General features: G+C 39.9%; 3 protein-coding genes and 1 non-coding gene across 4 annotated transcripts; 3 read left to right on the top strand and 1 right to left on the bottom strand.

The window, feature by feature from the left end:
• The first annotated feature begins 147 nt into the window (after positions 1-147).
• On the top strand, positions 148-5458 carry LOC104801306 (vacuolar protein sorting-associated protein 51 homolog). The gene is made up of 20 exons (XM_010524525.2): positions 148-429; positions 892-1031; positions 1158-1212; positions 1310-1417; positions 1543-1641; positions 1792-1869; positions 1998-2075; positions 2264-2416; positions 2621-2721; positions 2811-2878; positions 3028-3101; positions 3198-3264; positions 3514-3629; positions 3711-3977; positions 4059-4178; positions 4300-4371; positions 4452-4502; positions 4594-4830; positions 4926-5102; positions 5203-5458. Exons 1-20 carry the CDS (start codon positions 259-261, stop codon positions 5320-5322), a joined length of 2352 nt encoding a protein of 783 aa, XP_010522827.1. The 5' UTR covers positions 148-258; the 3' UTR covers positions 5323-5458.
• An 8-nt stretch (positions 5459-5466) lies between these two features.
• Positions 5467-5538, top strand: TRNAH-GUG. The gene has a single exon. It is a non-coding gene; the product is annotated as a tRNA-His (tRNA).
• Positions 5539-5702: 164 nt separating this feature from the next.
• On the top strand, positions 5703-10595 carry LOC104801305 (DNA replication licensing factor MCM7). The gene is made up of 15 exons (XM_010524524.2): positions 5703-5810; positions 5898-5965; positions 6292-6351; positions 6425-6648; positions 6854-7031; positions 7124-7246; positions 7326-7415; positions 7778-7920; positions 8048-8225; positions 8536-8727; positions 9001-9173; positions 9262-9465; positions 9730-9895; positions 9977-10198; positions 10314-10595. The coding sequence occupies exons 1-15, from the start codon at positions 5780-5782 to the stop codon at positions 10410-10412; spliced, it is 2151 nt and encodes a 716-aa protein (XP_010522826.1). The 5' UTR covers positions 5703-5779; the 3' UTR covers positions 10413-10595.
• LOC104801569 lies at positions 10414-13881 on the bottom strand (the record flags this gene model as incomplete). Its single annotated transcript, XM_010524877.1, has 7 exons — positions 13771-13881; positions 13225-13292; positions 12851-12980; positions 11522-11599; positions 11333-11428; positions 10947-11012; positions 10414-10539 (listed from the first exon to the last, which is right to left on the bottom strand). Coding segments are annotated over exons 1-7 (675 nt in total), but the record flags the coding sequence as incomplete, so codon positions are not given.
• Between the last annotated feature and the right edge of the window lie 42 nt (positions 13882-13923).

Here is a 13923-nt window from a genome sequence, read left to right as displayed (position 1 = left end):
AATAATGGTGCACAAAATAAAATCATAGTTCGTAAAAAAAAAAAGAGCCGTTACTGAAGGACACGTGGCTGGCTCCGTGCGAACAGCGTCGTCCACTTGGACAAGGGCTCATTCATGTAAGCAAGAAGCCCATTTTAATCAAGCCTCTTTTCGAATTCTTACTCCGACCCACTTTCGTTTTCGATCTCCAATCTGCGACGGACTTTTTTCGCTGTGATTTCCGATTACAGATATTCTCGTCCCGGAGGAGGCGTGGAAATGGCGACGGAGGCGGCTCCGATGGACGAGAAGGCCAAGAGAATGAGAGATCTGTTGTCCAGCTTCTACGCTCCTGATCCTTCCATCTCGACCGGTGCCTCCTCTACGCACGCCTCTTTCGACAACATCAACAGCACCTCCTTCAATGCCGATCAGTACATGGATCTCCTGGTTAGTAATTTCTTTTTTGCTTTGCGGAAGGGTCTTGATCCCGCGAATCCGAGTTCCCGAGCGAGGTTGGTGATTACTCCGGTGAGGTTTTCGATTTGATAAATGCTCGGAAAATTCGAGTTTCCATGACCACGAAGTTTACGGTGCGAAAAACCTTCTTATGGGTTTCGGAAAGTGGATTCTTATGTTTAGCCATAGATCTACGTTCCTTCCTCCTCCATTGGTTTTCTAGTTGTTATCCTAGATCAGGGAATTCTTCCAGACATGTAAACTATCCGTGTTCTTCCCTGCAATTTTTGACGGTTCGTCAAAAGTTTGATAAAATAGATGCTAGAGAAGAATTACTCGCAGTCTCGTTTCTGGAGGGGTGCTGGGGTTTCAGTGGAATGTCTGGCAGCAGCGTAGAAAGAGGATCATATAGAGAAACATGACAGTTTATGGTGAGCTTATCGGGTTGTGCAGATAAAAAAATCAAATCTCGAAGGGCTTTTGCAGAGGCATGTTCATATGGCTGCACAGATTAAAAATCTCGACACAGACTTGCAGATGCTAGTGTATGAGAATTACAACAAATTCATTAGTGCAACAGATACAATCAAAAGGTACTTGTTCTGGTTCCCAGATCCGTTTTGGATACTGATTGTGTGATTTCCTTTTAGCATTATCTGTTATTAGTATCTTTCAGGAATCTGCATATATCTAAGAAATCTTCCCTCTTGACCTGCTAGGATGAAGAGTAATATCGTGGGGATGGAAGGCAATATGGGTCAGCTTCTTCAGAAGGTGTGTTAAAATAATTGAATAACATGTTGTCTTGGTTTCCATTTATATATTGCTTGAAGACAAAACCAGAGGATGATACCCCAACTGATTCCCGCAGATAATGTCAGTACAATCAAGAAGTGATGGGGTCAACACTTCTCTTTTCGAAAAGAGAGAACATATCGAGAAACTGCACCGTACACGTAATCTTCTTCGTAAAGTTCAGGTTTGGTACAGATTTTCGCCGCCAGCTCCTTAGTTATATTGTTCCTTTATATTGTGAATTTTGGTCACATGTATGATGCTTAATATTGTGAATTTAAACAAATTTCTATTTTTCAAAAAGAGCAGTTCATCTACGATTTACCTGCAAGACTTCAAAAGTGCATCAAATCAGAAGTCTATGCTGATGCTGTCAGGTTTTACACTGGAGCAATGCCAATTTTCAAGGTTCTATTCTATATAGGTCTTCAGATAACTCTCCCATTTCTTTTCCTGTCATCCTTGTTTCTTTTACGTGCTGTAGATCCCATTTCTTTCTGAATATACATGGGGATTTGTTTTTAGAAGCTTTTAACAGTTTGCCTTTCTTTTTTACAGTTATATGGCGAGACATCATTCCAAGATTGCAAACGAGCTTCTGAAGAAGCTATAGAAATCATCATAAAGAGGTTACAGGTGTGCCTTTGACTTAAATAGTGTTGCCTGCTGGATTAAACGTATGAACATATTACTTTGCTTGTGTTTGGAATTCCTTTTTGTTTGGGTTGCGTGAAGCTCAGTATATGCTTCCTTTTTTCGGTCAGGCAAGGCTGTTTTCGGATTCAGAATCCATACAATCTAGAGCTGAAGCTGCAGTGCTCCTCAAGCGGTTAGATGTCCCTGTTAGTACTTTCTCTTGGTTCAGTTTTACATGATCTGTTATATATATTACAGACTTGGCCGAGGACTGAAGTAACTTGAAAAGTTCCCACATCCGTTCTCCTTAAATATGAGATACATGATTATTTTGCTGGATAAAGTTTTATATGATTATTGTGCCATAATATGCGATACTTCTTATATCCTGCAGGTAGATAGTTTAAAGGCCAGACTGTTGGAAAAGCTGGAACAGTCTCTTGATGACCTTCAAATAAAGCCTGAGGAGGCAAGTAAACTTATGGAGCACACTGATTCGTCAAAAAATGGAGAAAGCAGTGATCCACATCCTGCCAAAGTTCATGAGGTAAATATGGACGCCTCAGCTTCCTTGTCTTCCATGATTCTGAAATGATCAGAACACTTTAAACCAAATGAATTTGTTAGCCATTTTTCTTACAAAATTCCATCCTTTCAATGTTCGTTTTCTTCTCAAACCTAAATCTGAAATTTATCAGACAACAAGTCTGCCAGCTGGATTCTTAAGACATTTGCTTGTTCTTTTGAATAGGATGCTGTACGTGAGTTCTCTGAGGCTATGCATGCTTACCGAGTCATATTTCCTGACTCAGAGGAAAAACTTTTTAAACTTGCGAGAGCCTTGACAGCAATGTAATGCACCTTGCCTTATATACAGTGACCCAGGAACCGAGAATCCCTTGTACTGGGAATACTGATTTTCTAACACTCGTTGTCTTTAGGCAATTCGAGAATGTGGAGCAATATATAAAGAAACGGGTTTCTGCCTCATGTTTTCTTGGAATCTCCAGTGAGTATTTTGGTTCTCCTTGTGCATTTTTCTCTTATTGCTGTTTTTTTTCCCTCTGCCGCATTTCTCTGTAAAGGCTTGAACTTGTTCACCAAATCATTCTCGAACTCAATGTCCTAATACCCTTACCTATTTTCCATTGGACATAGAACTCATATGGGCTGATGTCGTGCTTATGGACGAGGTGCTACCTGAGGCTGCTCTCTCGGATTTTGCTGCAGAGGTCACCTCTTAATTGTTCATTTGTTTGTTCTATATCACCGTACTTCTTGTCTTGATAATAGAACCATCTATGTTTACTCGTAATTTGTCATTTCAGGCTGCCCAATCTACTTTCAAGCAGTTTGTTGCGAGGTCCTTTTCTCATCTTCAGCAAGATATATCTGGTTTGTTCTCTGTTACGATCTCTACAAGATGTAAAATTTCTTATTAGAGGAAAAGAGAGAAAGGATATATGCTTAAATAATTCTTACTGTGTCTGTGAAAGGTGATTTTTTTCTTTCTGGTGCTGCTGGCACATGGTCTTTTTTTGAAATTATCCGAAGGGGCCTGAAAGTATCTAGTCATAAAACAATGTGTTCGCAAGATTTTGTCTTTGCCTGAATCTGATCTAAAATAAGGTCTCAACGTGGTAGATACTCTCCTGAAAGTCAATGTCGATCAAAAGGAAGCAGTTGAAGAAGAAGTTTTGCACTCTGTCGTGGAGGCGAGCAAAAAGGCGGTGCTTCAAGGCAGCATGAACATACTACAGGCAACACACATTTCCTCTTTTCTACATCATTTCTCTATGTAACTTTCCTGCTCAGTTATTCATCACTGTTTATTGTTTCAGGATTTTCATCAACTCCTTGAAGAAAATACAGGAATACTTGTCAAGATGAGGGATTTAATTATTGGTTGGGTTCGAGAGGGGTTTCAAAACTTCTTCCGGTCACTTGAAGCTTTATTTCTAGTGCTTTCGGGAAAGACCAGCTCACCAAATGAGGCTGAAGGTTTGGCTGAGGGAAAACCAAGTGACAAAGTTCATGCAGGTTTCATCCTTGTGCTGGCCCAACTCTCTGTTTTTATCGAACAAATGGTTATCCCGAGAATCACAGAGGTTAGGAATCATCTTCTATTTTGGTACAAATCCAATATAGATTTCTTAAAATTAACTGAGAATTCCTTGTGTTTTTTTCAGGATATAGCTGCTTCCTTCTCTGCTGGAGGAGGCGCCCAAGGCCTTGCGGATGGGCCTGGTTTTATTCCTGGAGAACTTTCCCGGGTCTTCCACTCAGCGAGTGAGAAGCTTCTCCAGCATGTATGAGCTTGTATTCTATGCTTGTTCTTGCATTGAAAACATGCTTTCCTTTCCTTAATGGCTCTTTGGGGGCGTTTCCAAAACTTAAAGCTAACTGACCGAATCACTTTATTTTTTGCAGTATATAAACACAAGAACACAGAGGATATCACTTCTTCTGAGGAAGAGGTTTAAGACACCAAACTGGGTCAAGGTATTTCATGCCTGATACTTTCCCTGCCATTGGAGCCTTTTTTTTACCCGTTCTTATTTTCTAAAAACTATATTCTGCAGCACAAGGAGCCGCGAGAAGTTCATATGTTTGTGGATTTGTTTCTTCAAGAGGTTTGCCAAGTGCTCTTTTTCTTCTAAAGCATGGGAAATGTAAGGACAGATATATGCATAATTTGACATTGGGATTTCTCCTTTTGCACAGCTGGGAGCAATTGGGAAAGAGGTGAAGCAAATTTTACCACAAGGGACATTCCGTAAGCACCGGAGGTCAGACAGCAACGGAAGTAACACCACAACCTCATCCCGGAGCAATCCATTACAGCACGATAGGATCACACGCTCAAATTCACAACGGGCCCGGAGCCAGCTCTTTGAGACACATCTAGCTAAACTTTTCAAGCAGAAAGTAGAGATCTTCACCAAGGTTGAGTTTACTCAGGTAAGACTCAACAAAACCAGCATGCAAATAATCCCGTATTATCCACCGGCTCCAAAGTAGTTTTCGCTTTTGTAATTTTTTTTTTGTTGTTGCAGGAATCGGTAGTGACGACGATACTGAAACTGAGTCTAAAGAGTTTGCAAGAGTACGTGCGGATGCAAACATTTAACAGGAGTGGGTTTCAGCAAATCCAGCTGGACATTCAGTTCCTAAGATCTCCTTTGAAGGAAACAGCCGAGGATGAAGCTGCCGTCGACTTCTTGCTGGACGAGGTGATCATTCTCTCTTTGAATAGATGATGTCCCAGTTTAAAATTCTGTATGTGATGTGTAATAATAAGCAACTAACAGTCCCGGTTGCGGTGTTGTACAGGTGATCGTTGCAGCTTCAGAACGGTGCTTTGATGCAGTTCCATTGGAGCCACCAATTTTGGACAAACTCATTCAATCCAAGTTGGCCAAATCAAAGGAGCACTCTACTGTTTCCTCGTAGGCCTCTTTGTTTATTTCATATATCAAACATCTGTCCCATGATTTAAAAAACAAAACATGTCCAATTCTGTCCTCTTTCATCCGTTTCCTATTTGTTCAAGGATGGTCTTGACTTGATATTGTTTTTAGAAAAAGGACATTCAAAGTGGCTGTAGTTTAGTGGTTAGAATTCCACGTTGTGGCCGTGGAGACCTGGGCTCGAATCCCAGCAGCCACATATGTACTTTTTTTTTGTTATAATTTTCGTAGGGGTATTTCTGACTTTTCCGAATCGACCTATATTAGATCAGGACCGTCCACGACAACCGCGCCCTGCTTGTCACCTCCGTCTAATTTTCCCGCCAACTCTCATCTTTTATATAAACATTTTGCCGCCAAATCCGTCCCCAAATTTCATTTCTCTCTTTTCGCCTGCGTTCTCTGCGACTCTCTCTCCCTGTGCAAACCGAAGCTAAATCATGAAAGAGCTGGATTTCGACGCGGATAAGGGTAAATCTCCCGCTTTGTTCTTGATCCTTTTTATTTTGTATCGACTTTTTTCTTTCTTTTTTTGTGATGTTGTTTTTCTTCTCTCAGCCGTTGCTAAGGAATTTCTGGCAAACTTCGCCGACACAAATGGCAGATCCAAGTACATGGAAATCCTCGTGAGTTTTCGCTTGAATTTCTTTTGACGATTTCACTTTGCTCAAGCCATGCTTCTGTTTCTAGGGTTTGCCCAGTCTATGTTAGGTCAACCCCGGTAAATTTGAAATTGAAATTGAACTGGTGATCCGTTTAGTTCCTCCGTCTCGATTAATTCGCTCTCTGTTGCGGAATTTTTCTTTTCCTGTCATCTGTTTGATTTCCTAGAAAATTTTCACGGACTGGCGAAAGCTTCTCGAGTCTCTCCTTTCGTTTTACTAATTAATTGTGAGACTAGTTTGGAGCCTCGAAGTTAATCCATATCCTTTTTCCCTATTTGCTTCTGTAGCAAGAAGTAGCAAATCGGAAGATTCGAGCGATTCAGATTGATCTCGAGGACCTTTTCAATGTGAGTTATTTCTCTTTTCCTTTGGGTTTGTTGCAAAATTCTAGCAGACTTACTCGTGTATTTGCTATTGCAGTACAAGGATTACGATGATGAGTTTGTCAGACGGTTAACTGAAAACACCCGCCGATATATCACCATTTTCTCCTCCGCAATTGACGAGCTGATGCCAGAACCCACGGAAGCATTTCCAGATGATGATCATGATATACTGATGACACAGAGAGCAGAGGATGTTACCGATAATGCTGACATATCTGATCAGCATCAGCAAATTCCTGCGGAGATCAAGCGCTTCTTGTAAGTTCAGACATTTTATTTTACTGGTATTAGAAGGTTCTGATTTGTGCCCTTTTGAATTTTAATCCAATGGTTTAGTCTGACTGCGTGAGTTCGTCTTCATCATTTATGGAGCACTGACTGAAACATTTTGTCTGGAGTCTTTCAAATTGCAATGAAGTTTGGATACCTGTGCCAATGAATTGCTGACTTTGTCTTGATTCAGCGAGGTCTATTTCAAAGCTCTTTCAAAGGGTCGGCCATTTACCATCAGGGAGGTTAAGGCTTCACATATTGGACAGCTTGTGAGGATATCTGGCATTGTGACTCGTTGTTCTGATGTAAAACCACTGATGTCAGTTGCTGTTTACACATGTGAAGATTGTGGCCATGAAATTTACCAGGTATCTATGTACCGACCTGCAAGAACATTGTTTACTCTTTTATATTTTTTAGCTACTAACACTGCTTACCCTTCTGTTGCGTGTGAAATCAGGAAGTAACCTCTAGAGTCTTCATGCCGTTGTTTAAGTGCCCTTCCAGGCGTTGTCGGCTTAACAAAAAGGACGGAAATCCTATCCTCCAGTTGAGGGCATCAAAGTTTCTGAAGTTTCAAGAGGTTCTATTCGCTTTGACGAGTTGTTTGTTTGAGTACACTCATACCAGGTTGATTAATCGATGAAACTGACATACTGCAGGCCAAGATTCAAGAATTGGCTGAACATGTTCCTAAAGGGCATATTCCGCGGTCAATGACTGTTCATCTCAGAGGAGAGCTGACGAGAAAGGTACTCTCCTTGATCTTGGCTCATACAAAATATCACAGCCTAGTTGTTTTGTGAGAATCTGCGGATGGCTTGTTAGGGCATAGCCTGAATAGTTATTATTCTGCTTAAGAGCATACTTTTATATAGTTTTTAAATAGCAAGTGCTTCAGTATGTATCGTGGATGGATTATTATAAGCTGATGCTGATTTGTTACAAAACAGCTTATTTAGTGGCAATTTTTTAGGATTCACCTTTTCCACTGTTTTTAATAGAATTCTATCAGTATAGGTATAACTTCATTGGGTTTTTTTCTGACCCTATCAAATAACTCCATATCTTGTGACTGAACTATTGATTTTGCCAAACTTCTTTAATCCTTTAGGTAGCACCAGGTGATGTTGTTGAGTTATCGGGGATTTTCCTTCCCATTCCTTACACTGGATTTAGAGCACTCCGAGCTGGCTTAGTTGCAGACACATACTTGGAGGTGACATCGGTCACTCATTTCAAGAAGAAATACGAGGAGTAATCCACTGCCAGACTCTTGTTTTCAAAATTCTTGGATTTTGTCACCTCTTCTATGGTTTTTCACTGTCACATTTTATTTGCACATATATCAGTAAGCATCATGATCATTTACACTATGTTGCAGATACGAACTTGAGAAAGATGAGGAAGAACAGATTGCACGTCTGGCTGAGGATGGTGACATCTATAACAAGTTAGCACGGTCTCTGGCCCCTGAGATTTATGGACATGAAGATATTAAGAAAGCGTTGCTTCTCCTTCTTGTGGGTGCTCCACACAGAAAATTGAAGGATGGGATGAAGGTGAATTATCTTGTCCTCCACTCCTATTTTCCCTTTTTTTCCATGCTATTGCAACCATTTATGATAAGACTAGGTTGAAATATATGCTCGTGAAGAACTTTATCTTTTCCTCTTTAGTCTTATGCTCAAAGCTCCTCTATATTATTTGCCTCTTTCAGAACAGCAATTCCAGGTATCAATAGTCTCTGTACATTATGGTGGCTTAAAGTTTATGCTATGTATGCTGATTTCTGCTTATACTAGACACTGGCATGTTTGGAAAATATTTTATCTGCTGATATAAATCATTTTTTTTAAATTTAAATTGCAGATTAGAGGAGATTTGCATATATGTCTGATGGGTGATCCTGGTGTTGCCAAGAGTCAGCTTCTCAAGCATATTATCAACGTAGCTCCTAGGGGAGTCTACACAACCGGCAAAGGTAGCAGTGGGGTTGGTCTAACTGCTGCTGTTCAGAGAGATCAAGTGACAAACGAGATGGTTCTAGAAGGGGGAGCTCTGGTAGGAGACAGCAAACTCTTTACTTTGAATATCTTTGAATGTTAAAATTGTGCTTGCACGAGTTGGTAAGAAACATTGTTGATGCATCATCCAGGGTCTATGGGTATTTATTTCTTATCCTTTAAAATGAATGTTCTGTGGATAGAATTGTCAGCCATGACTGTGTGTGTCTTCTATTTAGTGTCTACCTGTCTAGAATGGGAGGTTGATCTTTCAGTCTGATCCGTGAGAAAATCTCCATGATCCAGAGACTAAATACTGATTATTTTTCAGGTGCTGGCTGACATGGGTATTTGCGCAATCGACGAGTTCGATAAGATGGATGAATCGGACCGTACTGCGATTCATGAGGTCATGGAGCAGCAAACTGTCAGCATTGCCAAGGCTGGGATTACTACATCTCTGAATGCGAGAACAGCTGTTCTTGCTGCTGCTAATCCAGCATGGTAAGTTACCAATTACGGTATAGAAGTCTCCAGAAGAATATGAAATCAATGTCGTCGACGGTTGAATAACGTGTCTTGGTTTATGAAGGGGGAGATACGACTTGCGGAGAACTCCAGCAGAAAACATAAATCTTCCACCGGCACTTCTATCGAGATTTGATCTTCTATGGTTGATATTAGATCGAGCTGATATGGACAGCGACCTTGAAATGGCGAGGCATGTGGTTTATGTACACCAAAATAAAGAATCCCCGGCACTTGGCTTCAATCCCCTTGAACCTTCTATTCTCCGGTAAACATTCTCTCCTGATAAATTATAATTGTGACAATTCCTTTGGTCTGCATTGTTAATTTTGAATGGAAGGATATGGCAAATCCTTCACCTTAAAAGGCGTTGGATGCTTGATATAGCGATATGATCCACGAGTGAATGATGTGCATTTGGAGTAAACAGCCTAGTCCCCTGCGACCCTTTGCTCGTAAACTTCAAACCCGATTCTGCATGGTGACAGAGTGAATCCTTCCTTGCTGACTTTTATTTTGTATGGGTGAGTAGGGCATATATTTCGGCGGCGAGGAGATTGTCCCCTTACGTACCAAGGGAGCTGGAGGAATATATAGCGACAGCTTATTCCAGCATCAGGCAGGAAGAAGCCAAATCAAATACCCCTCACTCCTACACAACCGTCAGGACTCTCCTCAGCATTCTCCGCATCTCCTCCGTAAGTTCCTGGGCAATTTTGAGTAGTATAGTATTACCACCCGATGAATGAGCTTTTCCCTTATTTTTGTTTAATATGCAGGCACTAGCAAGGCTGAGATTCTCGGAAGCGGTGGCACAAAGCGATGTGGACGAGGCACTGAGGCTAATGCAGATGTCGAAAATATCACTGTACGCGGATGATCGGCAGAAAGCAGGTCTGGACGCCATTTCAGACATCTACTCCATCGTAAGAGATGAAGCTGCAAGGATGAACAGAACACACGTGAGCTACGCAAATGCACTCAACTGGATCTCCAGAAAGGTAGAGTACAATACACATACATACTGATATGATTCATCTTGAATCTCATTAAATTGATAAGCTACTATTGAGATGTTTTTCGGTAACTGTATGTGGGTAACAAAACAAAAAACAGGGTTACAGCGAGGCGCAGCTGAAGGAATGCTTGGAGGAATACGCAGCTTTGAATGTGTGGCAGATTGATCCTCACACCTTTGACATCCGTTTCATCTGATGTAATGTAATGCTCCTTCCCCTGAGTATTGGTTAATTGTATTCCGTGTGTTTTCTTTTATGTTATTTATATCCTCTGAAATGGAGAACACAAAGTGGCTGGCTATACAGACATGCGGCTCCTTGTTCTGCTTGACATCCAAACATGTTTACGTTTGAGGGTGTGACACATATAATCATTTTATATGTTGGGTGAAGTAAAAGGCCTTTTTTCGGTAGAAACTAAATGGGCCTCTGCCTTATAAGCCCATAATTCCAGACTGGGTGCCGAAGAGAGAGTGGCCATTAAAGTCCCGAGAATGCTACACAAGAAGAAGAAGAAGATGGCCTTGAAAAGCCCTCCTCTCCCGTTCCCTTTATTATCATTTCGATCGTGAAAGTGAATATAACAAATTCATATCTTTGAGAACCACGCGCATCGAAGGGATGCTGCTTCCTCTCGAAACCGTATATTTATATTGACCACCAAAAAAAAAAAAACAATTATTTGCAAATTTTTTTATTTTGGTTAGAGAGACGTGTTTAAGCGTCGTACCAAATGCCGGTGTTGCTCGTCCTCGTCCTCGTCCTCATAATTGGACCCCTCATCATCTTCAGATTCCTACCAGAAAACCCAAAAGTCAACAAAGCCGCACTTCGTATTTAATTCTCTCTCTCCGCTGACTTGGACGCGTTGGACATCGATATATGCGATTCTTCCCTTTTAAAAAAAGTCCGTCGTTTAAATTCTCTTTGAAGTCAGAGGTTTGAAAATCTATTTCAGGCTATGTATGTAGTACTCCTTGATTATGATTCATTCATATGGCACGTGAGATTGAGATATGGTCGATCACATAACATTCATGGGGCACATGCCACATGGGATGTATGAATTTATATTATATATGCTCAAAAAATAAAATGGGAGCCGGAGGAGCTTACGGGATATTGGTGTCGGAGACTCTTCTGAACAGCTGCTATTGTCCGGAGAATAACAACCATCGGCAGTAGAATTCCAATTGCCTTCAACACTAGCACCTGCATTTTTTGTTGTTCACATCCCCATTCAACGAAAGATTTTAAGTAAATCTATTATGTCACCCACTTGCAATTACAAGTAAGAAACCCTACCGTGAGAACTGTGAAAGGATACTTTTCGATTCCATATATCACATCCAACGCATGCTTCACGAGCAAAACCACTGAAAACTGCATCACGTGTGCATATAAGCCATTTGTTAACAACATAATATTACCAAATAACGAGTAAATGTATATGCATATGCTAAGGACCCGCATACATTAAATGAAACAAAGTTTTAATCTTTGTTCTGTCGAATAAAATTTTGTGAGAAAAAAAAAATGTTACTTTTTGGACAATTGTGTAGTTTGTAGGGGAAATTATCGGTTAGGCCGAATAGGAAGTGGTTCGGTCCAGTTAGGTATGGGTATAACTAGAAATGGTAAAAAGGCAAAGCAAGCCAACAAGATGATCGGCCGTTACCATCTAACGCACCTTGAACCGTATGTATCTCTCCATTTGTTTGGTGGATATGCAGCTACTACTGTTCTTTTTAGGTGACAAGAAATTTCTATCTAGAGGCAAAGTTAATTGGCCCACCAACTTCCACACCTTATTACAACAAATCCCAACCTTCGAAATATCTAAAACCCAAATACTTACAAGCCTAGACGATCATCAACTCAAACCCAACTGTACCCTTCTCTGTTCATGTATTCATGTACATGAGATCTTCAATTTTCTATACATAGAGAACACTAATATAAAAAAAAAACATGTGACTTGAGGAAATGGAGAAAAAAAATTGGAAACTCGAGTGATAGTAAAGAGTATATACATTTGTAAGAGATTGGTATATGGTTTGAGGTTTGTTTGTGACATACAACAAGAAAATAACTAAAATCTTAATGATTTGCCACATGCCCTACCATAAAAGATTTTGGCCAAAAAGGTAGACAACCATAGTGGTTGCCATTTCTATTTCAGAGCTTCCTAAAGGATAATTTTCTGTCTCTCATAATTTGCTTTTTAACTAATTTATTATTGTTTGATTATTAATAATTACTTTATAGCCAAACATGCTGGTTTGTAATATGTGTGTCCACCCCGCATTCCATTATTAAAAGAACCACCAAACACTACACATGTACTAAACTAAGTTATGATTCATATTCTTATTTCTTTGCAGATAAAAACTTTATATTCACAAGTTTTTCTTTTTTCCTTTTATTCATATCCCACAAAAATAATCAATATTCAAACAAAATAATTGATTTACTTACTCTTACCAAATAAGAATTTATAATTCTGTTTCCGTAATATTAAATGGGGTTTGAATTTCACGGATGATTAAAGACTCTAGAATGCAGAAATTCACACCTAAAATTAGGCATGCGGTATGACAATTTAAAAGATGAAAGAAAAGTGAGAGGACTTACAGTGAGAACCAAGGTTCGGCAACAAGAAACGCATCTATCAGCAGCAGCAGAATTGCATTCTGGAGAATCGGATATTTCTCTTCTAATTCTTCTCCTCGCGTTTTCTCTCCTCGAAATTTGCAAGCTATCTCTGTTCCACGCACAAATATCAATTCTCAGTTTGCCCATATTCTCCGTGCTCGTCAAAATTCCAGTAAATAATAATAGCATGATTAACTCGTATTTCTCCGTACGCGGAGAAGAGGGAAGCATGTGGAGTAGTTTAAAATTGAAAAGAAATATCGTTAGCTGGATTCAGTTAATAACTCAGATTTCAATGTATCTAAATATCTATTGGAGTTTAGAGTAATTAAGGAGGGAAAAGAAAGAAGTACCTGATTGTGACTGCGGCTTCTACGAACCGGGATTGTTTAGGAATTGCAGTGTACCCAGGCTTATACTCCTGCAGGATTAAGTTTCCATTTCACGGTAAATTCGCAAAAATCCCAAAACACCTTCTGATCGTAATTTTGTGGTTCCCATACAAATTTGGTTTTTGGTTCTTAAGTTGTTTTGTTATGATCAATTGGATCGGACTAGAAACTGAAATCGGGGATCAGAAGAGGAACTTATTGATTACGACGATCGAATTTGTTTGGTTTCGTTACGGAAAGAAACAGGAGAGTATGTGGAGGACTTTTCATGGAGAAAATAGCCTATGGATTAGAGAATTGACAGGAGAAATAGTGACATAAATCAAACGCGATAAGCAACTCCAATTTTTTGAAACTAAAAAAAAAATAAGAACAGAGAAAATATTATTATCCGGAAGCAGCGAAGCATACATCACAAAATCAAAAACCAAATCCCCCGAAAGGTAATTCTCGCTTCTAAATTCATGCGAGAAATTAAATAGTTCAATCCATGGATGAGAAACATACCTGAAGACAGATTTCACAAGTCGTGTTTCCTTTCTCGTCGCACCACCGTTGTATGCAATCTCTGTGAGCGAACTGAAACGAACATAACGAAGAAATTTCCATTAGATTCATTATCCGATTTTCAGTCACCGGAAAAATTTTCCAGAACGCGAT

Source organism: Tarenaya hassleriana, unplaced genomic scaffold, assembly GCF_000463585.1.
Source record: "Tarenaya hassleriana unplaced genomic scaffold, ASM46358v1 Cleome7, whole genome shotgun sequence".
NCBI classification, from domain to species: domain Eukaryota; kingdom Viridiplantae; phylum Streptophyta; class Magnoliopsida; order Brassicales; family Cleomaceae; genus Tarenaya; species Tarenaya hassleriana.
Note: the sequence above shows the minus strand (reverse complement) of the source record. Positions and strands in the feature narration are given on the sequence as shown.

Excerpts from the sequence above, each read along its gene's own strand:
- LOC104801306 (XM_010524525.2), top strand. The coding sequence starts at position 259 with ATGGCGACGGAGGCGGCTCCGATGGACGAGAAGGCCAAGAGAATGAGA. Across the intron at positions 2,879-3,027 it reads ATGTTTTCTTGGAATCTCCA|AACTCATATGGGCTGATGTC; the intron begins GTGAGTATTTTG and ends CATTGGACATAG. Across the intron at positions 4,503-4,593 it reads TGGATTTGTTTCTTCAAGAG|CTGGGAGCAATTGGGAAAGA; the intron begins GTTTGCCAAGTG and ends CCTTTTGCACAG.
- LOC104801305 (XM_010524524.2), top strand. The coding sequence starts at position 5,780 with ATGAAAGAGCTGGATTTCGACGCGGATAAGG. Across the intron at positions 5,966-6,291 it reads CCAAGTACATGGAAATCCTC|CAAGAAGTAGCAAATCGGAA; the intron begins GTGAGTTTTCGC and ends TTGCTTCTGTAG. Across the intron at positions 10,199-10,313 it reads TCAACTGGATCTCCAGAAAG|GGTTACAGCGAGGCGCAGCT; the intron begins GTAGAGTACAAT and ends AACAAAAAACAG.